General features: G+C 44.6%; 1 protein-coding gene across 1 annotated transcript in view; it reads left to right on the forward strand.

Moving 5' to 3' along the window:
• The first annotated feature begins 448 nt into the window (after positions 1 to 448).
• Positions 449 to 27,273, forward strand: part of LOC143796654 (uncharacterized) — a 137,648-nt gene continuing 110,823 nt past the window's right edge. Inside the window, exons 1-2 of the mRNA XM_077281041.1 lie at positions 449 to 1,415; positions 2,507 to 2,615. Coding sequence (XP_077137156.1) covers positions 449 to 1,415; positions 2,507 to 2,615 — 1,076 coding nt within the window. The remainder of the gene's footprint in view (positions 1,416 to 2,506; positions 2,616 to 27,273) is intronic.

The following is a 27,273-nucleotide window of genomic DNA, read 5'->3' on the forward strand; positions in this document are numbered from 1 at the left end:
ATACCAATTGAGCGACACTAAATTAGATTGCCATGTGTTTTAAGTTAGCCACCCTTTAAACTGAAGTGCAAAAATTTATTGTAGAGGTGTTGTATGTACAGAGAAAGCAGGAGAGGAAGCCACATAGGCATCTCAGAGAAAGGAGGTGTTATCTGTAGAAGGAGGGGGTGGTGGAAGTAAGAGGGTTTTACATTCACAAATGAAAAGACAGTATGATGTGTAAGAAGATAGAATCACTACACCTTACAGCTGGATATATCTGAGAAATGGCAATCCTATGAATCACAATACACCTCACAAGTACGGTGGCAAGAAACCATCCCCTTCAAAGAAATCTAAGAAGAACCTCAAGTACAGTATCCAAACAATCAATAGATGACCTGCATAGCCTCAAGGAAGCTTTATTTTTGTCAAGAAAGTGAATCTACTGCCTCTACTTCTCCAAGTTATGCCTCCTATCCTATTTATTCCATTGCTTCTACTGCTCTTTTCTCGTGGAGCACATCAAGATGGACCAAAAGGATCCTGGAGACGCAGATTTCGATGGGAGACTAATGGGAGAGTTTTTAGTCTTCAGAGTTCTGGCTCTGATCATAGAGTTGGTACTTTCTACATCTCTGAAATTCAAAATCATGCTAATCCAAGAAGGTTCTCGGGGCCACAGAAAGGAGAGCCAAGTAGTAGTAGACAAGGAGTCATTGACCAACGTCGAGGCATAGCTCAGGTTGCTATTCAAAGGAATGAAGCTACCTTACGAACGTCAACAAGTGAGGAAGTACATAGAGTTTCCACTACACAAAGAAGTGAGATCAATCAGAGGGAGACACTCCACAAGAATGATGTGACACGAGTACATCCAACACTATCCAAAGGGGAACTACAGCCCTCTTCTTACCAGGTTGGAGTCACAGAGGTGGCCAGTACACAGAGAAATGAAGCCACACTAAGATTACCTACACAAAATAGTGATGCTAGGGAGAACATTGTTACACCAAGGAATGCTGTAACAAAGGGAAGTCTAGCACAAACAAGCAAGGACACTCCAAGGACTAATTCACTGAGAAATAACATTACTCCAATGCAATCTAATACTATTAGTCACAGGCTAACTCTTCAGGTGAATGAAGCTCTGCAGAGGAGTTCTCTGGCTCAGAGATCTGTTACTCACAGGAATGAAGTCACTAATGGTGAGGTTAATCAAGGAACAACTTCCATTCAGAGAGATGTAACACCTGCAAATACAAATTACAATTCACGTGAAGCAGTGGTACCTATAAGTCCACCACTCGAGTCTCCAGCAGCCACACAGAGAATGGCTGGGGATGACCCCAGGAGCCCCTACAGAAACAGGAATTCAGTACAGTCCAATATGGTCCCAACAGGCAGGAGACCTGGAACAAGAAACTATCAGTATGGTAAGATGAGTAGTTAAAATGTTTACTGATATATTATTATTATTTATTTATATAGCACAATTAATTCCATGGTGCTGTACATGTGAAAAGGGGTCACATACAGGGTTATAGATATCGTTAACAGTAAAGAAATTTACAATGACAGACTGGTACAGAGGGGAGAGGACCCTGTCCTTGCGGACTTACATTCTTCGGGATATAAAGAATGAGTAATAAATATTAGTTTGTCAGACAGTGGCTATATGGGGTGCAGAGAGCCAATACACACAAATGCTGTGTGTATTGAACACCCACATTCTGTTTAGGTGATGTGGAGACACAACCTTACATTATGCTAATTGAACAGTAATATTTCTGTGCCATGCAGAGCTATTTCAAGCTAAATTTGATCTTTAAAGCTGGAATCTGGTTGTTATGTGCCCTGCTGTGGCTGGACCTTAATATTAGCAGAACCTCTTTCCCACAAAGCCTCCATTGCTCTTCTGAGTCTAGTGCTGTCTTAATCCTCTCCTGGCCAAACAGGAGCCTAAACTGAGTCCTTCTAAAGGATGCTATGATGCTGTGATGTACTGGTATGCTATGATGCAATATGCAGTATTTCCATGATTTGTTTTACCCAATACACATTTTGCAAAAATATATCTGCTATGCCTAATTTGTTCGGTACTTCTTGCCCATTCGATGAATGAGCAAGAAATATCTTCTGAATACATTCATTAAAATTACAGCGATTTACATATGCAAATTGTCTTTTCAGAGAGGAAGAGGACTAGAACTCTAGTGCCACCTATAGGAAATAGCAATCCTAACAGTCAATATTGACCATTTAATAGAAGCCCTGGCTGTCACGTGACTCGGGATTAAAGCCGAAACCAGAATCTCAATTTACAGACACTGTGTTTCGGGGTACTGCCCCTCGTCAGTGCAAAGTGTGAGATCTGGTTTAGCTGATACCAATTTACATTGAAATGAAGAAATAACTAATAAATCCTTTTCCCAGAACAATGATATGTGATAGTGTGTACATATAGTACTGGACCCTATTTGTTCTAATTCAGGTATATTTTGCTTCTCAATTGCCTCATTCATAGGACTTCCTGATCTGATTCCTGATGTTCTTTTCATCCAAACTGCCACGTATATCCAGAGGGTTCCTTTGTACAGTCTTCAATGTGCAGCAGAAGAAAACTGTTTAGCCAGGTGAGAGAAAATACACATGATCACAATTTCCTTTTTTTTGTTCTATAATTTCTCCCCTGTTGTAGAAAAATAGTGGCTCTATGGCGCAGTGTGTTTTAGGTGGTACAGTATGAATTCTGCAGAATGAAGGTGTGAAAACAAACAGTGAAAACACTTCAGGCTGTTTGTCTGTAATCCAGTACTCATCTGGAGCTTTCTCATGTCTCCATTGACTTCCATCGATCCAAGGGAGCATGCCATCATACAGATTGGTGTATTGTGCAGACACCAGAATGTCACCATTAAGTGGTCCCAGTTTCTCTGTAATCTGTGTAGATTGTAAACATACAGACCCCAGGACCACTGGGAGATAACATTCAGTTATCACCATAATGAGACAATCTGGATGATTTATAAACTACAGGCTATGCAGCAGCCAGAATTGGGTTTACAATGGGATGCTGACCTGTAAACTAGATGGCAAGGTGAACCACTCTACATTTTGTAAAGCAATGGAAATAAAAGGGAATCTGTCACCAGGTTTTCGTTACCCCTTCTGAGAGCCAAATGATGTAGAGACAGAGACCCTGATTCCAGCAATTTATCGCCTACTGGGCTGCTTGCTGCAGCTTTTATCTGACCACTATTTTCTCTGCTGCAGACCTGCCAGTTCTCTGAAAGCTGAGATCTGTGTAAGCCCGCCCACACCACTGATTGGCAGCTTTTTGTCTACACTCTGGATAAGGAGAAAGCTGCCAATCAGTGGTGTGGGCGGGCTTACACAGATCTCAGCTTTCAGAGAACTGGCAGGTCAGCAGCAGAGAAAACTGATTTCACAAAAACTACAGCTAACACATCACTGGAATCTTAGGTCTCCATCTTTATATTATGTTACTCTCACTTTAGCTGGTAAAAACCTGGTGAACTACTCTCTTTAAAAATTTTGCAGTAGAACATTGCGTCATTGCATCTTGCCAATGCACAGTCTAGGATCTTACACTGTATTGTTAAATATTAACTCGGTACCTCCTCTAATTTCAGCTACTCCATTGATTATGGGACACATTTTCTTTTTCTTCTGTGCAACTTTGGAATGGAGTGGCACAGAACAATAACAGAAACTATCCCAGAATTAGTGGAGCAGCATCAGACGGCGGAGGTTCTCAGTTTAAATAAAATATAAAATACATTCTCTTTAAAGCAAATCTGTCACTAGATACATATTTTTTTAAATACATCCCTACAACCTAATGTGGCTGGTGTATTTACTATGAAAACCTGTTCTGTTGGCTCTAAAATCCTTTCTGCAAGCCTTGGTGTTATCCATTTTGGCATTTCCATTTTTTGATCCCTGCTGTCCCCTTTTTTATTTTTCATTCAATATGGCCATGTGAGGGCTTGATTATTGCACATATCATGTGCTGGAAAACAGGAAAAAAATTCCAAGTGTGGTGAAACTGCAAAAAAATGCAATTCCATAATTGTTTTTTTTTTTTTACCATGTTCACCAAATGCTAAAACTAAAACCTATGTAAGAGCTCATACCCATATGTGAGAAAAAAAACAGTCTGATTTCCGGACCAAAAAAACAGAGTGTCATGCGAGTACAATGCGATTTTTACACCTAGCATCCAATTTACATCTGAGTGCATTGCGACTTTAACATGATCTTTCACATACAGCAGTTCTCTGTATGTAAAAGCTCATGTTAAAATCACATTGTAAGGCCGGCGTCACACTCAGCGTATGGAAATACGGTCCGTATTTTACATGCGTAATACGCAGAAATGTTTCCAAAATAGTGATCCATATGTCAGTGAGACACATATACATACACTAGATGGTGGCCCGATTCTAACGCATCGGGTATTCTAGAATATGTATGTATGTATGTATGTATATAGTAGCCACATAGTATATAGCACAGGCCACGTAGTATATAGGAGGCATGTAGTATATATCAGACAAATAGTATGTGGCCTGTGCTATATACTATGTGGCTGCTATATACATACATACATATTGTAGAATACCCGATGTGTTAATACAGGCCACGCAGTACATAATACAGCCTACGTACTGTATAGCACAGCCCACGTAGTATATAGCAGCCACGCAGTATATAACACAGGCGACGTAGTATATAGCACAGCCCCTGCAGTATATCACACAGCCCACGTAGTATATAACACAGCCCATGTAGTATATAGCACAGCCCCCGCAGTATATCATACAGCCCATGTAGTATATAGCACAGCCCCCGCAGTATATCACACAGCCCACGTAATATATAACACTGCCCATGTAGTATATAGCACAGCCCTCGCAGTATATCACACAGCCCACGCAGTATATCACACTGCCCATGTAGTATATAGCACAGCCCCCGCAGTATATCACACAGCCCACGTAGTATATAACACTGCCCATGTAGTATATAGCACAGCCCCCGCAGTATATCACACAGCCCACGCAGTATATCACACTGCCCATGTAGTATATGGCAGAGCCCCCGCAGTATATCACACAGCCCATGTAGTATATAACACTGCCCATGTAGTATATAGCACAGCCCCCGCAGTATATCACACAGCCCACGCAGTATTTAGCAGTGTGGGCACCATATCCCTGTTAAAAAAATAATTAAAATAAAAAAAGGGAATTAGACCTACCGGTAATTCGGTTTCCAGGTAGTCCCTCAGGACAGCACCATGGAGGACGTCCTTCCTTGACCTATAGTGGGACAGGATCATACAGAGGTTAAAAGGACCCTCCCACCTCCACCCTCCAGTGTTTTTCAAAGTACCACAGAAGGATGGAAATAAATAGTCTAAACGTGCCCTTACAAACACGTGTGTAATAAACCATTTAACGGCTTCATCTTAATTTCGAGCCATGGTGACCCAAAGGACGAATGATCTGCCGGTAGATTAATCCCGCACAAGCCTAAAAAGAGAAACATAAGGGTGGGAACTAAGGGTGCTGTCCTGAGGGACTAACTGGAAACCGAATTACCGGTAGGTCTAATTCCCTTTTTCCATTATGTCCCTCAGGACAGCACCATGGAGAATACCAAAGAAACGCTCCCAGGGTGGGTACAGAAGCCCAGGAATCAAAGTTCCAGGCAAAAACCAGACTAGATATATAAATGATCTGAAAGATCAGAAAAACCATAGATATCTAAAGAGATCCGCAAAGAAAATCACCGTAGTGAGTGTCTGATATACATCTATAATGGCCAATTTCAGTATGAATGTGGTAAACGAAATAAGCATCAGAAGCAGAGAGGGAAATTCACCCATTGTACTCCAATACCAATAATGAACCACAGCAAGTTATTTATTGTGACAGATACTTATAGACATCACAGCCCCAGAATAGGGTTAGAAAACCTTATTGCCCAGCAAAATATGGTGAAAGTCACAGCCACCACACAATGAGCACTGTACCAACCAATAATAAGCTGCATGTGCTTATAACAGGACTGTTCCTTCATCGGACCTTCTGGGCTCAGGTTAAGCCTTGGTTACAGACCAGCTTACCGTACTACAAGGAGACCTGCAGGACAGAGGTCCTGGACTGCGGGAAGATCAAACCAATAATAGTTAGTACATGGATAATGGCACAGCATTGGGATGTACGCACATTACTCATCCAGGAGATCACGCCTATTCCAAATCCTTAGATGCCTAACCCCAAGAAGAGTTATATATTATTGAAGCTAAGGAATACACCATCCGGCAGGTAATATCTCCTGCCATTACCAACGTCGGGCTTCTCATTAGAAGCGCTGAAAGAGAAACGTGGGTCATCACTCCTGTTTTACTGATGTTAGACACAGGGAGTCTGGACTCTGAATCGATGAAGGTGGTGGTGCTAGTAAAAATCTTCCGACACTTGAAATTATTCGAAACTGCATTTATACGAGTCATTAGTCCAGACATTATAAGTATGGACTTATTTGTCCATATATGCATATATACACATATACGCACATACATATCCCCAGCGGCAATCTTCTAAGGGATCTTTATACACTCAGACTGCCATTGTGGGAGTAACCATATTCCATGGCTAGAGAAAAGGTAGGTTTCTTCCTCATCACAGAGGGAGATTATCTACTGTGAAGCAGTGAGACTATGGGGTCTTAACAGTAAGAGCCCTGGATCCCGTTTCATTTATCTTAGGAGCCGTGACTGCTGTAAGAGCCGCGAGTATGGGATCCTCTGCCACACGACACAGTGCTGCTGCTTCACCACAAGGTACAAAAGGCAGTGCTGATGTCCCTGGAAAACAAACCGCAACAGACTTATGGCACAAGAATCTGTCTGATTGCCGAATGTGGAGTTTGGGAAGGATTAATAATAATAACAACAACAATAAACTTTATTTATATAGCGTCAACATATTCCACAGCGCTTTACAGTTTGACAGTTTCAAACACAACAGTCATAAGTAACAACCATATAATAATTAAAGCAAAATAAAACGACCCTGCTCGTGAGAGCTTACAATCTTCAATGAGGCGGGGAAGATACAATGTACAAGTGTGTATTAACAATGTTGTATTTACAATGATGGCACAGCCATCTTCAGGGGGTGGGGGATAGATGGAGATAGTGAATGGGCTACACACACACACAAACATAAAATGACTGATTAGGGAACGTGATAGGCCGCTCTGAACAAATGTGTTTTGAGGGAGTGCCTAAAACTATGCAAATTGTTGATGGTCCTAATATTTTAGGGCAAAGCATTCCAAGGAGGAACGAATCCTTCCTTTCAACTCCTGGGATTTTCGGCTCCCAGGACAGTAGTATGTCCTTTTATAGGATTATAGGATGTACCAAAATGACATATGTCATCTTTTAAAGCTAATTATGTAATAGACTTGCCTTTAGCACTCAAGGTAGAACCTACCTGAGAGATCAGTTCCAAACAGAAGAAATGCAAATTTTACTAAGCCAATTCAAGCATATCTGTTTGCTTGACTAAGCCCTGTTGTAAAGAATGAAGTAACAGAAACTGGATCTGGGTCCAAAAACACAAGGACTCTATATCCAGAGTTGAGGCCCAAGACAAAAATGTGAAGTGGTTGGCCGATGATACAATGTGCGGCCACACAAGGCACCAGACAGAAGGTCTAACCCAGTGGTTCACAGCCAGAGGCGAAAAAACCACCAGCCCCGACACACTAATGATACCCCCTGAGGCACAGGGCACTGAAACCCTATTATGCAATATGATGCATATAGGAACTATGAAGCAATATAATGCAATATGATGTCCAAAGGCACTATTAAGTAATCTGATTCAATACGATGCAATATGATGCAAAGTCACTATGAAGCGCTAAGATGCATATAGCAACTATGAAGAAATATGATGCAGAAAGGCAATCTGAAGCACTATGACGCATACAGGAACAATGAAGCAGTATGATGCATGAAGTAACTATGAAGTGCTATGGTGCATATGGAAACAATGAAGCACTATGATGCATATAGGAACTATGAAGCAATATGGTGCAATATGATGCATATAGGAATAATGAAGCACTATGATGCATATAGGAACTATGAAGCAATATGCTCTAATATAATGCACAAAGGTAATATGAAGCACTATGATGCGTATAGGAACCATGAAGCAATATGCTGTAATATAATGCACAGAGGCAATATGAAGCACTATGATGCATATAGGAACCATGAAGCAATATGCTGTAATATAATGCACAAAGGCAATATGAAGCGCTATGATGCATATAGGAACCATGAAGCAATATGCTGTAATATAATGCACAAAGGCAATATGATGCACTATGATGCATATAGGAACAGTGATGCAATATGATGCAATATGATGCAGAAAGGCAATATGAAGCACTCTGATGCATAAAGGAACCATGAAGCAATATGATGCACAAAGGCAATATGAAGCACTATGATGCTTATAGGAACAATGAAGCACTATGATGCATATAGGGACCATGAAGCAATATGATGCAATACGATACATGAAGTAACTATGAAGCGCTATGATGCATATAGGAACTATGAAGCAATATGATGCACAAAGTCCCTATGAAACAGTATGATGCTGTATGATGCCACAGGGGCACTCGGTATGTTGCATAGATGTACTACGATGCAGTATGATGCACAGAGGCACTCAATATGATGCATAGAGACAGTATGACAGGAAAAACACTGGAGGGTGGAGATGGGAGGGTCCTTTTAACCTCTCTATGATCCTGTCCCGCTAAAAGTCAAGGAAGGACGTCCTCCATGGTGCTGTCCTGAGAGACGTAATGGAAAATAGTTCTATACTCACCCAGGATCCACCAAAGCTCCGCCGAGCTGCGCACGGCTGCTGCCATCTTCCGTTCCCAGGATGCATTGCAAAATTACCCAGAAGACTTAGCGGTCTCGCGAGACCGCTAAGTCTTCTGGGTAATTTCGCAATGCATCTCTGGGAACGGAAGATGGCGGCAGCTGCGTGCGGCTCGGTGGACTACGGAGGGTGAGAATAGCAGGTTTTTTGATTTTTTTTATTATTTTTAACATTACTTTTTTTACTATTGATGCCACATAGGCAGCATTAATAGTAAAAAGTTGGGGACACACAGGGTTAATAGCAGCGGTAACGGAGTGCGTGCGGTCTGTTACCGCTGCCATTAACCCTGTGTGAGCGGTGAGTGGAGGGGACTCGAGAGTATGGAGGGGCACCAGGCACTGACTGCGGGGAGTAAGGAGCGGCCATTTTGCCACTGGACTGTGCCCATCGCTGATTGGTCGTAGCCGTTTTGCCGTGACCAATCAGCGACTTGGATTTCCATGACAGACAGAGGCCGCGACCAATGAATATCAGTGACAGACAGACAGACAGAAGGACAGACGGAAGTGACCATTAGACAATTATATAGTAGATTAGATGGTGGCCCGATTCTAACGGATCCGGTATTCTAGAACATGCATGTCCACGTAGTATATTGCACAGCGACGTAGTATATTGCCCAGCCACGTAGTATATTGCCCAGCCACGTAGTATATTGCACAGCCCACGTAGTATATTGCCCAGCCACGTAGTATATTGCACAGCACATGTAGTATATTGCCCAGTCATGTAGTGTATTGCCCAGTCATGTAGTATATTGCCCAGTCACGTAGTATATTGCCCAGCCACGTAGTATATTGCCCAGCCACGTAGTATATTGCCCAGTCACATAGTATATTGCCCAGCCACGTAGTATATTGCGTAGCCCACGTAGTATATTGCGCAGCCACGTAGTATATTGCCCAGCTATGTAGTATATTGCCCAGTCACATAGAATATTGCCCAGTCACATAGTATATTGCACAGCGACGGAGTATACAGCACAGAGCCACTTAGTATACAGAGTTAAAATAAAAAATAAACATATACTCACCCTCCATAGGCCCGTTGAAGTCCTGGCCCTGTGCGCGGTGCAGGCGTCAGCTTGCGGTCCCAGGGTGTGATGACGTCGCGGTCACATGACCATGACGTCATGGCAGGTCCTTCTCACGCAGGACCTGTGATGATGTCGCGGTCACATGACCGTGACAACCGCAGGGGGCAGCTTCCGGTCCCAGGATGGTATGCCAGAAGGATCTTCCATGACGTCACGGTCATGTGACCACGACGTGATCACAGGCCCTGCGAGAAGGACCTTCCATGACGTCACGGTCATGTGACAGCGACGTCATGGAAGGTCCTTCTCGCAGGGCCTGTGATCACGTCGCGGTCACATGACCGTGACGTCATGGAAGGTCCTTCTGGCATACCATCCTGGAACCGGAAGCTGCCGCTTGCATGGAGCGGTCACCGTAGCGACGCTAGGAGCGCGAAAGGTGGCCGTTGGTGAGTATAGCAGGTTTTTTTTTTATTATTATTTTTAACATGATATATTTTAAGCAGCATCAATAGTAAATAGTTGGGGACACACAGGGTTAATAGCAGCGGTAATGGAGTGCGTTACACCGCGGCCCGTTACCGCTGCCATTAACCCTGTGTGAGCGGTGACTGGAGGGGAAGGGGATTATGGAGCGGGCACCGGGCAGTGATTGCTGGGGAGTAGGGGAGGGACAAATCGGACTGTGGCCGTCGCTGATTGGTCGCGGCAGCCATGACAGGCAGCTGCTGAGACCAATCAGCGACTTGGATTCCATGACAGACAGAGGCCTTGACCAATGAATATCTGGGACAGACAGACGGAAGCACCCCTTAGACAATTATATATATAGATATATTTATATTTTATACAGCGCTAGATAGCAGAACAGCGGGTAATTCAATTGCCGGCTTTTGCTATCTCCTTCCCAAACCCGACATGATATGAGACATGGTTTACATACAGTAAACCTTTTCATATCCCTTTTTTTTGCATATTCCTCACTACTAATGTTAGTAGTGTGTGCGTGCAAAATTTGGGGGCTATAGCTGTTAAAATAAAGGGTTAAATCGTGGAAAAAACTGGCGTGGGCTCCATCGCAATTATCTCCGCCAGAGTGGGATAGCCAGTGACTGAGGGCAGATATTAATAGCCTAGAGAGGGACCATGGTTATAGGACCCCCCTGGCTAAAAACATCTGCCCCCAGCAACCCCAGAAAAGGCACATCTGGAGGATGCGACTATTCTGGCACTTAGCCTCTCTCTTCCCACTCCCCTGTAGCGGTGGGATATGGGGTAATAAAGGGTTAATGCCACCTTGCTATTGTAAGGTGACATTAAGCCAGGTTAATAATGGAGAGGTGTCAATAAGACACCTATCCATTATTAATCCAATAGTAGTAAATGGTTAATAAAACACACACCCATTATGAAAAAAGTATTTTATTGAAATAAAGACACAGGGTGTTGTAAAAGTTTATTATACTCTCAATCCAATTGAAGACCCTTGTCACCTGAAACAAAGTTAAAATAAAAAACCAACAATATCCCATACCTTCCGTCGTTCAGTCTTGTCCCACGCTGTAAATCCATCTGAAGGGGTTAAATAATTTTACAAGCAGGAGCCTGCTAATGCAGCTGCCCCTGCCTGTAAAAACTGGGGAATGAATGGGAAGAAGGGGAACGTAGCTACCTAGACTTGCGGTGCTGCGCCCCCTGCTGGTATAACCTCAGATGAACTCGAGCGTGAGAAAATATTCAGAAAAATTCCCACGCTCGATTATTGTTGGTCCATGTGTAATCCGTATTTTTCTCGCCCCCATAGACTTGCATTGGCGTATTTTTTGCGCAATACGCTGACAAACGCAGCATGCTGCAATTTTCTTCGCCCGTACAATACCGTATAATACGGATGTGTAAAATACGGCAGATAGGAGCTGCCCCATAGAAAATCATTGGTCCATGTGCAATGCGTATTTTCTGCGCCTTTCATACATCCGTAAAACTCGCTAGTGTGATGCCAGCCTAATACACACTGTACACATCCTTTTAAAACCAAATATTCTTCAATATATATACATACCGTATATACCCGAGTATAAGCCGACCCCCCTAAAACTTAATGACTAGAGTATAAGCCTAGGGTGGGAAAAGTAAAATTAATTGAGGCATCAGTAGGTTAAGTGTTTTTGAATATCCATATTGAATCAGCAGCCCCGTTAATGCTTTATAGTTTATGATGGCCCCATATGATGCTCCATATTAAAATATGCCCCATATAATCCTGCATAAAGGTTAATAATGGCCCCATAAGATGCTCCATACAGACACTTGCCCCATATAATGCTCCACAAACGTTAATTATGGCCCCATAAGATGCTCCATACAGACACTTGCCCCATATAATGCTCCACAAACGTTAATTATGGCCCCATAACATGCTCCATAAAGATATTTGCCCCATATAAAGCTGCACAAAAGTTATGGCCCCATAAGATACTCTATACAGACATTTGCCTCATATAATGCTACACAAATGTTAATTATGGCCCCATAAGATGCTCCATACAGACACTTGCCCCATATAGTGCTGCACAAATGTTGATTATGGCCCCATACAGACACTTGCCCCATATAGTGCAACACAAACGTTGATTATGGCCAGATATAGTGCTGCACAAACGTTGATTATTGCCCCATACAGACACTTGCCCCATATAGTGCTGCACAAACATTGATTATGGCCCCATAAAGATGCTCCATACAGACACTTGCCCCATATAATGCTGCACAAACGTTGATTATGGCCCCATACAGACACTTGCCCCATACAGTGCACGTTGTTATGACCCCATAAGATGCTCCATACAGACACTTGCCCCATTTGCTGTTACTGCGATAACAAAAAAAATCACATACTCACCTCTCCGTCTCTCAGGCCCCCGGCACTTTCAATATTCATCTGACTTCATTCTGGCGCCGCTCCATCTTCAGCGTCTTCTGCACTGACTTTCAGGCAGAGGGCGCGCACTAACCACGTCATCGCGCCCTCTGACCTGAGCATCACTGTAGAAGATGCTGAAGATGGAGCGGCGCCGGAACGAGGAGCAGGTGAATATCGCGCAGCGCTCCCCCCCCCATTATACTCACCTGCTCCTGGCGTGGTGCAGTCCCTGCTTCCCGGGCGCCGCAGCTTTTTCCTGTATTGAGCGGTCAACGTTACCGCTCATTACAATAATGAATATGCGGCTCCACCACTATGGGAGATGGAGCCGCATATTCAATACTGTAATGAGCGGTACCATGTGACCGCTCAGTACAGGAAGAAGCTGGGGAACTGGGGAACCAGGGACGTGCAAGGACCGCGCCAGGAGCAGGTGAGTATTATTACACTGCTCCGCTCCCCCTCCCCTGCCGACCCCTGGGTATGAATCGAGTATAAGCCGAGAGGGGGACTTTCAGCTCCCAAAAATGGGCTGAAAATCTCAGCTTATACTCGAGTATATACGGTATATAAATATTAGATAGAGTACAGTACAGAATAGAATAGGTTTTAATAGAATAGACACATAGAATAGTTGTATATATGTGTGTATATATATATATATATATGTCAGTGACACACACATATATATATCTCTTTATATTGCATAGAGATATAGATAGAGATTAGCTGTTAATTCATTTGTTGGCTTCTGTAAAATTAATGCAGGAGCTGACAGGATAGGAGACATTGTTTACATACAGTAAATCCATGAAGAATAGTTAGATATATAGATGTGTGTGATCAATACAATTAGTACAGTGTGTGTGCAAATTAGGGGACATGTGTCATGTCGGACGCTGTTCATACTAGGGTGTTCGACAGAGAGCGGTAATTCCGCTTTTGTCCACTATGCGCTCAGTGGCGTCGGCTAGATTTTGTCTAGCTGGTCCGGGGTTAATTTAGCTGGTGCTCGGATTGGAAGCTGGGTCACGCCCACTGCCTTTAAATTTTTCTTCTGAACATTGGGCGTCGCCGATTATAGCTTCTGTCTTGTGCTTGGTATCGTATCTGGTGGTGTATATTTCCCTTTGTCATATTTTCCTCCTTCCTATATTTGTATTTGTTTTGCCCTGTGCACTTATTGTATTCCTGGCGTGGTGTATATTTTCCGTTATCCTTGTCTGTGCTAACTGTGGGTATTGGTTAGTGGTCTCTTCACTGGGTGGTGGGTGGAGGTTTCAGCCTAGGGTTGAAACAGGAGACAGGGTGAGGGTGGAGGCCCAGACATGCACACCATCAGTGTAAACTCTGGGAGAGGGTCAGTCAGGGTTTCCCAGAGTTGAGGGAAATCGCAGGGGCCTGGGTTATTAGCTCTTGCCTACCTAGGCTTCCCGTGACATTATAATCAGCCAACATTATTTGAATTCCATGGATCCCATGACTTCCGTAACCCACCAGTTGAGGGCGCTGTTCCTACAGGTCACTGAGTTGAGGGGGGCAGTGCAGCAACAGGGACTAGCAGTATCTAATGTGCAAGCTGGACCCCGGGTCAGGGCCCGGGTCATTAGCTCTTGCATACCTAGGTCTCCCGTAACAAACGCTTTCCAAAATTTTGCCACAAACTGAGACCCCCTATCAGAAACGATGTCAGACGGAACCCCATGAAGTCTGACCACCTCCTGCACAAATACCTGAGCCAGAGTCTTAGCGTTAGGCAATGAAGGCAAAGACACAAAGTGTGACATTTTTGAGAACCGATCAACAGTCACCAAGATGACCGTGTTCCCAGCTGAGGAGGGCAAGTCAGTGATAAAATCCATGGAGATTTCCATCCATGGCTTACTAGGTACCTCGAGAGGAAGTAGTGTGCCAACAGGATGGGAGCGGGGCGTCTTAGCCCTAGCGCACGTGGTGCAAGCTGACACGTATGAGACCACGTCCTGTCGGATCTTGGGCCACCAAAACTGACGTGACACCAACTCCAAGGTACCCCTAACCCCTGGGTGGCCAGCCAGGACAGCATCATGATGCTCCGCCAAAACCTTTAAGCGGAGATGAAGCGGTACAAACGTTTTGTTGATGGGAAGCTCAGATGGTACCTCCTCCTGAGCCTCGGCAATCTCAGCCTCAACCTCGGTAGTGAGAGCCGAAACCACAACACCCTTTTGGAGGATGGGTACTGGATCTTCCCGGGGTTCTCCCCCCGGAAAACACCTGGACAGAGCATCCGCCTTAGTGTTTTTAGACCCAGGTCTGTAAGTGACAACAAAGTTGAACCGCGTGAAAAACAATGCCCAGCGAGCCTGCCTGGGAGACAGACGCTTGTCAGACTCCAAATAAAGCAAATTCTTATGGTCGGTAATAACAGTAACCTGATGAACCGACCCCTCCAAGAAGTCTCACCATTCCTCAAAGGCCAATTTGATTCCCAACAACTCTCTGTTGCCGATATCGTAGTTACGTTCGGCGGGCGACAGTTTCTTGGAAAAATATGCGCATGGTCGCAAACCACTCAAGGATGAGCCTTGTGACAGCACCGCCCCCACACCAACCTCCGACACATCGACTTCCACAACAAAAGGTTTCGATACGTCTGGCTGCACAAGAATGAGGGCCGAAACAAAACTGTTTTTAAGAAATTCAAATGCGCGCACAGCAGCCTCAGGCCAAACGGAGAAATTGGTACCCTTTTTAGTCATGTCAGTTAGCGGTTTAGCAATGATAGAAAAATCTTTGATAAACTTCCTATAGTAGTTAGAAAACCCAAGGAACCGCTGAAGAGCTTTTAGATTATCAGGCCGTTCCCAATGCAACACCGCTTGCACCTTAGCGGCATCCATTTTGAAACCAGAAGCAGACACAATATAACCCAAGAAAGGCAACTCCTGAACAGAAAAAACACATTTCTCAAGTTTTGCATATAGCTTATTCTCTCTGAGAAGCTGTAACACCTGCCTGACATGATCTAAATGAGTATCACGGTCGCAAGAATATATGAGAATGTCATCTAGGTACACAATAATGAATTTCCCCAAAACATGCGAGAGCACATCATTTATGAAATGTTGAAACACTGCAGGTGCGTTTGTCAACCCAAATGGCATCACCAAATTTTCAAAATGACCCTCAGGGGTATTAAAAGCCGTCTTCCACTCATCACCTTGACGGACTCTTATGAGGTTGTATGCCCCCCTGAGGTCAAGCTTGGTAAACCACTTAGCACCTGCCACCTGGTTGAACAAATCCGGTATCAATGGCATAGGGTATGGTGTTGTGAATTAGACTTTTTTGGCTCCCTCTTGTGGTCACTGGTGATATGACTCTGGGATTGTCTTTCTCAGTTTGGCACCCACCTGGGTCGTTAGTCCAGGGGTGTTGTTATATAAGCTTCCTGGATTCTCAGTCCAGTGCCTGGCATCGTTGTAATCAGATCCTTTCTGTTTGCTCCTGTCTGCTGGTCCTGGTTCTTGCAAAACTAAGCTAAGTCGTGCTTCCATGTTTTTTGGTTATTTGTATGGCTCTTATTTTCTGTCCAGCTTGTACTAAATGTGATTCCTGATTTTGCTGGTAGCTCTAGGGGGCTGGTATTCTCCCCCTGGGCCGTTAGACGGTTCGGGGGTTCTTGAATATCCAGCGTTGAAATTTTGATAGGGTTTTTGCTGACCGTATAAGTCATCTTACTATATTCTGCTATTAGCCAGTGGGCCTCTCTTTGCTAAATATCTAGTTCATTCTTACGTTTGTCTTTTCTCCTTACCTCACCGTTATTATTTGTGGGGGGCTTGTATCCAACTTTTGGGGTCTTTTCTCTGGAGGCAAGAAAGGTCTATCTTTTCCCTTCTAGGGTTAGTTAGTTCTCCGGCTGGCGCGAGACGTCTAGAACCAACGTAGGCACGTTCCCCGGCTGCTGCTATTTGTGGTGCTAGGATTAGATATACGGTTAGCCCAGTTACCACTGCCCTATGAGCTGGTTTTTTATGTTTGCAGACTTGGTATGTACTTTTGAGACCCTCTGCCATTGGGGTCATAACAGTATGCCAGGCCAAAGTTGAATGTTTAATGCATTGCAGAAGTGGGATAATAAGAAAGGAAATTCTGAGTTTTTTTTTCTTTTTCCTCTCTTTGTTCCTCCCCTTTACCTCTGAGTGGCTTGTGCTTGCTGCAGACATGAATATCCAGACCTTGATTACAAGTGTGGATCAGCTTGCTGCTCGTGTGCAGGGCATACAAGATTTTGTTACCAGTAGTCCAATGTCTGAACCTAAAATACCTATTCCTGAACTATTCTCTGGAGACCGATTCAAGTTTAGGAATTTCAGGAATAATTGTAAATTGTTTCTATCTCTGAGACGCCGTTCATCTGGAGACTCAGCTCAGCAAGTTAAAATTGTTATCTCTTTTTTACGGGGCGACCCTCAGGATTGGGCCTTCTCGCTAGCGCCAGGAGATCCGGCATTGGCAAATATTGATGCGTTTTTTCTGGCTCTCGGATTGCTTTACGAGGAACCCAATCTTGAAATTCAGGCAGAAAAAGCCTTGCTGGCTATTTCTCAGGGCCAGGATGAAGCTGAAGTGTATTGCCAAAAATTTCGGAAATGGTCCGTGCTTACTCAGTGGAATGAGTGTGCTCTGGCCGCAAATTTCAGAAATGGCCTTTCTGAAGCCATTAAGAATGTGATGGTGGGTTTCTCCATTCCTACAAGTCTGAATGATTCCATGGCGCTGGCTATTCAAATTGACCGACGTTTGCGGGAGCGCAAAACCGCTAATCCTCTGGTGGTGTTGTCTGAACAAACACCTGATTTAATGCAATGTGATAGAATTCAGACTAGAAATGAACGGAAAAATCATAGACGTCAGAATGGGTTGTGTTTTTACTGTGGTGATTCTACACATGTTATATCAGCATGCTCTAAACGCCTAACAAGGGTTGTTAGCCCTGTCGCCATTGGTAATTTGCAACCTAAATTTATTTTGTCTGTGACTTTAATTTGCTCATTGTCTTCCTACCCTGTTATGGCGTTTGTGGATTCAGGTGCTGCCCTGAGTCTTATGGATCTGTCATTTGCCAAGCGCTGTGGTTTTGTTCTTGAGCCTTTGGTAAATCCTATCCCTCTTAGAGGTATTGATGCTACGCCATTGGCGGAAAATAAACCGCAGTTTTGGACACAGGTTACCATGTGCATGACTCCTGAACATCGGGAGGTGATTCGTTTTCTTGTTCTGCATAAAATGCATGATTTGGTCGTTTTGGGTCTGCCATGGTTACAGACCCATAATCCAGTCTTGGATTGGAAGGCAATGTCTGTGTCAAGTTGGGGCTGTCAGGGAATTCATGGTGATTCCCCGCCGGTGTCTATTGCTTCCTCTACTCCTTCGGAAGTTCCTGAGTATTTGTCTGATTATCAGGATGTATTCAGCGAGTCCAGGTCCAGTGCTCTGCCTCCTCATAGGGACTGTGACTGCGCCATAGATTTGATTCCAGGTAGTAAATTTCCTAAGGGAAGACTATTTAATCTGTCTGTACCTGAGCATACCGCAATGCGTTCGTATATCAAGGAGTCTCTGGAGAAGGGGCATATCCGTCCATCCTCTTCCCCTCTTGGTGCGGGATTCTTTTTTGTGGCCAAGAAGGACGGATCTTTGAGACCTTGTATTGACTATCGGCTTCTGAATAAAATCACTGTTAAATTTCAGTATCCTTTGCCTCTGTTGTCGGACTTGTTTGCCCAGATTAAAGGTGCCAAGTGGTTCACCAAGATAGATCTTCGTGGTGCGTACAACCTTGTGCGCATTAAGCAGGGAGATGAATGGAAAACTGCATTTAATACGCCCGAAGGTCATTTTGAGTACTTGGTGATGCCTTTTGGGCTCTCTAATGCTCCTTCAGTGTTTCAGTCCTTTATGCATGATATTTTCCGTAAGTATCTGGATAAATTTATGATTGTTTATCTGGATGATATTCTGTTTTTTTCTGATGATTGGGACTCGCATGTAGAGCAGGTCAGGATGGTATTTCAGGTTTTGCGTGAGCATGCTTTGTTTGTTAAGGGCTCAAAGTGTCTCTTTGGAGTACAGAAGGTTCCCTTTTTGGGGTTTATTTTTTCCCCTTCTGCGGTGGAGATGGACCCAGTCAAGGTCCGAGCTATTCATGATTGGACTCAGCCCACGTCAGTTAAAAGTCTTCAGAAGTTCTTGGGTTTTGCTAACTTCTACCGTCGTTTTATCGCTAATTTTTCTAGCGTTGTTAAACCTTTGACGGATATGACCAAGAAAGGTTCTGATGTTGCTAACTGGGCTCCTGCAGCCGTGAAAGCTTTCCAAGAGTTGAAGCGCCGGTTTACTTCGGCGCCTGTTTTGTGCCAGCCTGATGTCTCACTGCCCTTTCAGGTTGAAGTGGATGCTTCTGAGATTGGGGCAGGGGCCGTTTTGTCGCAGAGAGGCCCTGGTTGCTCTGTAATGAGACCATGTGCCTTTTTCTCTAGGAAGTTTTCGCCTGCTGAGCGGAATTATGATGTTGGCAATCGGGAGTTGTTGGCCATGAAGTGGGCATTTGAGGAGTGGCGTCATTGGCTCGAGGGTGCTAAGCATCGTGTGGTGGTCTTGACTGATCACAAAAATCTGATGTATCTCGAGTCTGCTAAACGCCTGAATCCTAGACAGGCCCGCTGGTCATTGTTTTTCTCCCGTTTTGACTTTGTGGTCTCGTATTTACCAGGTTCAAAGAATGTGAAGGCTGATGCTCTTTCAAGGAGCTTTGTGCCTGACTCTCCTGAGGCGTAGAACCAGTTGGTATTCTTAAAGAGGGAGTTATCTTGTCAGCCATTTCTCCGGATTTGCGACGTGTGTTGCAGAGATTTCAGGCTGGTAGACCTGACTCTTGTCCACCTGACAGACTGTTTGTTCCTGATAAGTGGACCAGCAGAGTCATTTCCGAGGTTCATTCCTCGGTGTTGGCAGGGCATCCGGGAATTTTTGGCACCAGAGATCTGGTGGCTAGGTCCTTTTGGTGGCCTTCCTTGTCACGGGATGTGCGGTCATTTGTGCAGTCCTGTGGGACTTGTGCTCGAGATAAGCCTTGCTGTTCACGTGCCAGCGGGTTGCTCTTGCCCTTGCCTGTCCCGAAGAGGCCTTGGACACACATTTCCATGGATTTCATTTCAGATCTTCCGGTGTCTCAGGGCATGTCTGTCATCTGGGTGGTATGTGATCGCTTTTCCAAGATGGTCCATTTGGTATCTTTGCCTAAGCTGCCTTCCTCTTCCGATCTGGTTCCTTTGTTCTTTCAGAATGTGTTTCGTTTACACGGCATTCCTGAGAATATTGTGTCTGACAGAGGATCCCAGTTTGTTTCCAGGTTCTGGCGATCCTTTTGTGCTAAGATGGGCATTGATTTGTCGTTTTTGTCTGCCTTTCATCCTCAGACTAATGGACAAACGGAGCGAACTAATCAGACTCTGGAGTCTTATTTGAGGTGTTTTGTTCTGCAGATCAGGATGATTGGGTGACCTTCTTGCCGTTGGCTGAGTTTGCCCTTAATAATCGGGCTAGTTCCGCTACTTTGGTTTCGCCTTTTTTTTGCAACTCTGGTTTCCATCCCCGTTTTTCCTCGGGACATGTGGAGCCTTTTGACTGTCCTGGGGTAGATTCCGTGGTGGATAGGTTGCAGCAGATCTGGAATCATGTGGTGGACAACTTGAAGTTGTCACAGGAGAAGGCTCAGCGTTTTGCCAACCGCCGCCGCGGTGTGGGTCCCCGACTTCGTGTTGGGGATTTGGTATGGCTGTCTTCTCGATTTGTTCCTATGAAGGTCTCCTCTCCTAAATTTAAGCCTCGCTTCATCGGTCCTTACAAGATATTGGAAATCCTTAATTCTGTGTCCTTTCGCTTAGATCTTCCGGTGTCGTTTGCCATTCACAACGTGTTCCATAGGTCTTTGTTGCGGCGGTACGTTGTACCTGTGGTTCCTTCTGTTGAGCCTCCTGCTCCGGTCTTGGTTGAGGGCGAGTTGGAGTACGTGGTGGAGAAGATCTTGGATTCTCGTCTCTCCAGGTGGAGGCTTCAGTATCTGGTCAAGTGGAAGGGCTATGGTCAGGAGGATAATTCCTGGGTGGCTGCCTCTGATGTGCATGCGGCCGACTTAGTTCGTGCCTTTCACGCTGCTCATCCTGATCGCCCTGGTGGTCTTGGTGAGGGTTCGGTGACCCCTCCTTAAAGGGGGGGTACTGTTGTGAATTAGACTCTTTTGGCTCCCTCTTGTGGTCACTGGTGATATGACTCTGGGATTGTCTTTCTCAGTTTGGCACCCACCTGGGTCGTTAGTCCAGGGGTGTTGTTATATAAGCTTCCTGGATTCTCAGTCCAGTGCCTGGCATCGTTGTAATCAGATCCTTTCTGTTTGCTCCTGTCTGCTGGTCCTGGTTCTTGCAAAACTAAGCTAAGTCGTGCTTCCATGTTTTTTGGTTATTTGTATGGCTCTTATTTTCTGTCCAGCTTGTACTAAATGTGATTCCTGATTTTGCTGGTAGCTCTAGGGGGCTGGTATTCTCCCCCCGGGCCGTTAGACGGTTCGGGGGTTCTTGAATATCCAGCGTGGAAATTTTGATAGGGTTTTTGCTGACCGTATAAGTCATCTTACTATATTCTGCTATTAGTCAGTGGGCCTCTCTTTGCTAAATATCTAGTTCATTCTTACGTTTGTCTTTTCTCCTTACCTCACCGTTATTATTTGTGGGGGGCTTGTATCCAACTTTTGGGGTCTTTTCTCTGGAGGCAAGAAAGGTCTATCTTTTCCCTTCTAGGGTTAGTTAGTTCTCCGGCTGGCGCGAGACGTCTAGAACCAACGTAGGCACATTCCCCGGCTGCTGCTATTTGTGGTGCTAGGATTAGATATACGGTTGGCCCAGTTACCACTGCCCTATGAGCTGGTTTTTTATGTTTGCAGACTTGGTATGTACTTTTGAGACCCTCTGCCATTGGGGTCATAACAGTATGGATCACGAACCGTAATCTGGTTTAACTCCCTGAAATCCAGACACGGGCGTAGTCCGCCATCTTTCTTCTTAACGAAGAAGAACCCTGCTGCCACTGGCGAGGATGAAGGCCTGATGTGCCCTTTGCTCAAACTTTCAGCAATGTAATCCTTTAGCGCTAGGGTTGAGCGAAACGGATCGTTCATTTTCGTAAGTCGACGACTTTTGGCAAAGTCGGAGTCTCATGAAACCCAACCCGATCCCTGTGTGGGGTCGGCCATGCGGTACGCGACTTTCGCGCCAAAGTCGCGTTTCAATGTTGCTAAAAGCGCCATTTCTCAGCCAATGAAGGTGGACGCAGAGTGTGGGCAGCGTGATGACATAGATCTCAGTCCCCACCATCTTAGAGAAGGGTATTGCAGTGATTGGCTTGCTTTCTGCGGCGTCACAGGGGCTATAAAGGGGCGTTCCCGCCGACCGCCATCTTACTGCTGCTGATCTGAGCATAGGGAGAGGTGCCGCTTCATCAGAAGCAGGGATAGTGTTTTGCAGGGTACATTCACCCCCAAACCGCTTGTGCTGTAGCGATTTCCACTGTCCAACACCACCTTTTGTTTGCAGGGACAGTGGAGGCTACATTTTTTTTCCCTCAGCGCTGTAGCTCATTGGGCTGCCCTAGAAGGCTCCCTGATAGCTGCGTTGCTGTGTGTGTATGCCGCTGTGCAAACCAACTGCTTTTTTCAAAGCACAAATCCTGTTGTTCCTTCCTTTCTGCACAGCTATGTTGTTTGTTTGTCCACACTTTTGTGTGCAGCAGTCCTTTTTATAGCTGCCTGCCATACTTTTCTGAGATTACGCAGGGAGATAAAGATTGGCAAGTCTGCCTCTGTGCCAGTGCTGTGTGTGGCATCTGTCTCTCATTGTGTGCCACCGAAAACCAGTGTGTAATACTGGGCCATTTTTTTTTGTTTTGTAAATTCTCCCTGTAAAAAAATAAATAAATAGTGGGAGATAAAGATTGGCAAGTCTGCCTCTGTGCCAGTGCTGTGTGTGGCATCTGTCTCTCATTGTGTGCCACCAAAAACCAGTGTGTAATACTGGGCCATTTTTTTTTGTTTTGTAAATTCTCCCTGTAAAAAAATAAATAAATAGTGGGAGATAAAGATTGGCAAGTCTGCCTCTGTGCCTGTGCTGTGTGTGGCATCTGTCTCTCATTGTGTGCCACCGAAAACCAGTGTGTAATACTGGGCCATTTTTTTTTGTTTTGTAAATTCTCCCTGTAAAAAAATAAATAAATAGTGGGAGATAAAGATTGGCAAGTCTGCCTCTGTGCCAGTGCTGTGTGTGGCATCTGTCTCTCATTGTGTGCCACAGAAAACCTAGTGTGTAATACTGGGCCTTTTTTTTTTTTTTTTTTTTTTTATTCTCCCTGAAAAAAAAAAATAGTGGGAGATAAAGATTGGCAAGTCTGCCTCTGTGCCAGTGCTGTGTGTGGCATCTGTCTCTCATTGTGTGCCACCGAAAACCAGTGTGTAATACTGGGCCATTTTTTTTTGTTTTGTAAATTCTCCCTGTAAAAAACTAAATAAATAGTGGGAGATAAAGATTGGCAAGTCTGCCTCTGTGCCATTGCTGTTTGTGGCATCTGTCACTCATTGTGTGCCACCGAAAACCAGTGTGCAATACTGGGCCATTTTTTTTTGTTTTGTAAATTCTCCCTGTAAAAAACTAAATAAATAGTGGGAGATAAAGATTGGCAAGTCTGCCTGTGTGCCATTGCTGTGTGTGGCATCTGTCTCTCATTGTGTGCCACCGAAAACCAGTGTGTAATACTGGGCCATTTTTTTTTTTTTTGTAAATTCTCCCTGTAAAAAAATAAATAAATAGTGGGAGATAAAGATTGGCAAGTCTGCCTCTGTGACAGTGCTGTGTGTGGCATCTGTCTCTCATTGTGTGCCACCGAAAACCAGTGTGTAATACTGGGCCATTTTTTTTGTTTTCTAAATTCTCCCTGTAAAAAAATAAATAAATAGTGGGAGATAAAGATTGGCAAGTCTGCCTCTGTGCCATTGCTGTGTGTGGCATCTGTCTCTCATTGTGTGCCACCGAAAACCTAGTGTGTAATACTGGGCCATTTTTTTTTTTTGGTAAATTCTCCCTGTAAAAAAATAAATAAATAGTGTGAGATAAAGATTGGCAAGTCTGCCTCTGTGCCAGTGCTGTGTGTGGCATCTGTCTCTCATTGTGTGCCACCGAAAACCAGTGTGTAATACTGGGCCATTTTTTTTTTTTTTTAATTCTCCCTGTAAAAAAATAAATAAATAGTGGGAGATAAAGATTGGCAAGTCTGCCTCTGTGCCATTGCTGTGTGTGGCATCTGTCTCTCATTGTGTGCCACCGAAAACCTAGTGTGTAATACTGGGCCATTTTTTTTTCTCCCTGTAAAAAAATAAATAAATAATGGGAGATAAAGATTGGCAAGTCTGCCTCTGTGCCATTGCTGTGTGTGGCATCTGTCTCTCATTGTGTGCCACCGAAAACCAGTGTGTAATACTGGGCCATTTTTTTTGTTTTGTAAATTCTCCCTGTAAAAAAATAAATAAATAGTGGGAGATAAAGATTGGCAAGTCTGCCTCTGTGCCATTGCTGTGTGTGGCATCTGTCTCTCATTGTGTGCCACCGAAAACCAGTGTGTAATACTGGGCCATTTTTTTTTGTTTTGTAAATTCTCCCTGTAAAAAAATAAATAAATAGTGGGAGATAAAGATTGGCAAGTCTGCCTCTGTGCCAGTGCTGTGTGTGGCATCTGTCTCTCATTGTGTGCCACCGAAAACCTAGTGTGTAATACTGGGCCATTTTTTTTTGTTTGGTAAATTCTCCCTGTTAAAAAAACTAAATAAATAGTGGGAGATAAAGATTGGAAAGTCTGCCTCTGTGCCATTGCTGTGTGTGGCATCTGTCTCTCATTGTGTGCCACCGAAAACCAGTGTGTAATACTGGGCCATTTTTTTTTGTTTTGTAAATTCTCCCTGTAAAAAAATAAATAAATAGTGGGAGATAAAGATCGGCAAGTCTGCCTCTGTGCCAGTGCTGTGTGTGGCATCTGTCCTCATTGTGTGCCACCGAAAACCAGTGTGTAATACTGGGCCATTTTTTTTTTTTTAAATTCTCCCTGAAAAAAAAAAATTGTGGGAGATTAAGATTGGCATTTCTGCTTGAGTGCCGGTCCTGTGTGTGCCATCTGTCTCAAATTATTGGGGCACAGAAAACCTAGTGTGTCATACTGTTATTTATTTTTATTTTTTTTTTAAATTCTCCCTGAAAAGAAAAAAAATAGTGGGAGATTAAGATTGGCATTTCTGCTTGAGTGCCGGTCCTGTGTGTGCCATCTGTCTCAAATTATTGGGGCACAGAAAACCTAGTGTGTGCATTGGGCCTGATTTTCCTTTCAGTGTCAGGCACCTATAAAGGTATATATAAATCCTACAGAAGTTTGAGTTCACCTTATAAGTTGTTTTACAGTAACAAATACCGTTACTTTGGTTACGTTTTGCAAACAATGAGGAAGTCTAGTGGAAGAGGTCGTGGCCGTGGGCGGTCATTGTCAGCTGGTAATGATGGTAGTAGTGGTGGAGCATCAGGTGGTCGTGGTAAAAGCAGTACAGCACCTAAGTCTCGAGTTGTTGAGCCAGGTTCGTCGTCTGGCTACACAAGGCCTCGAACGCTCCCTTTTCTGGGAGTAGGAAAACCGCTTTTAAAGCCGGAGCAGCAAGAACAAGTTTTGGCTTTCCTTGCTGACTCAGCCTCTAGCTCTTTTGCCTCCTCTTCTGAAAATACTAAATGTAAAGGCAGCGCGTCGTTAGTGGATGTTCACGGTCAGGGACAAGTTGCTTCCTTGTCTTCTTCACCCAGAACAAGAGAGAAGGATGCGTCAGGCGACACAACGGGTTACTCCATGGAGCTCTTTACACATACCGTTCCTGGGTTAGACAGTGAAACAGTTAACAGGCCATGCCCATTAGAAGTTGAATCGGACATGGAGTGCACAGATGCACAGCCACAGCCAGATTACTATGCTGTTCCTTTGACTCAGACCAGAACATTGCCCTCGCAGTGTACTGAGCCAGAATCAAACCCAGCGGAGACTATGGTGCCCCGTGACGAACTCTATACCACCGGCTTACACAGTGACACAGACGAAGTTGCACCCGACATAGAAGAGGATGTCATAGATGACCCAGTTGTTGACCCCGATTGGCAGCCATTGGGGGAACAGGGTGCAGGCGGCAGTAGTTCTGAAGCGGAGGAGGAGGAGCCACAGCAGGCATCAACATCACAACAGGTTCCATCTGCCGGGCCCGTATCTGGCCAAAAACGCTTGGCAAAACCAAAACCAGTTGGAGGACAGCGTGGCCATCTGGTTAAAGAAGCTCAGTCTGCAATGCCTGAAAAGGTATCCGATAGTAGAAGGAGTGCAGTCTGGCATTTTTTTAAACAACATCCAAATGATCAGCGCAAAGTCATCTGTCAAAAATGTTCAACTACCTTAAGCAGAGGTCAGAATCTTAAAAGTCTAAATACAAGTTGCATGCATAGACATTTATCCACCATGCATTTGCAAGCCTGGACTAACTACCAAACGTGCCTAAAGGTTGCAGCACCCTCGGCCAATGAAGCTAGTCAGCAACGCTACATCCCTTCCCTCACTGTAACCCCACCATTTCCCGCAACACCTGCAGTATCTGTGCAGCTTTTGTCTCCAGGCCAAAGCAGTCAGGGAATCACCAGGTTCATAGTAGGAAACACTGCATGTAGGGCACCGGCAAGAATACCATCTCCAACCCTCTCTCAGTCTGCCATGTCCACCGGCACCACCGCTAGTTCCACGATCTCCAGCTCTCCAGTCCAGCTCACCCTACATGAGACTCTTGTTAGGAAAAGGAAGTACTCATCCTCGCATCCGCGTACACAGGGTTTGAACGCCCACATTGCTAGACTAATCTCATTAGAGATGATGCCCTACCGGTTAGTTGAAAGCGAAGCTTTCAAAGCGCTGATGGACTACGCTGTACCACGCTACGAGCTACCCAGTCGACACTTCTTTTCTAGAAAAGCCATCCCAGCCCTCCAACAGCATGTTAAAGACCGCATCGTCCATGCACTCAGGCAGTCTGTGACTACAAAGGTGCACCTGACAACAGATGCATGGACCAGTAGGCATGGCCAGGGACGTTACGTGTCCATCACGGCACACTGGGTGAATGTGGTGGATGCAGGGTCCACAGGGGACAGCAATATTGGGACAGT

Source organism: Ranitomeya variabilis, chromosome 1, assembly GCF_051348905.1.
Source record: "Ranitomeya variabilis isolate aRanVar5 chromosome 1, aRanVar5.hap1, whole genome shotgun sequence".
NCBI lineage: Eukaryota > Metazoa > Chordata > Amphibia > Anura > Dendrobatidae > Ranitomeya > Ranitomeya variabilis.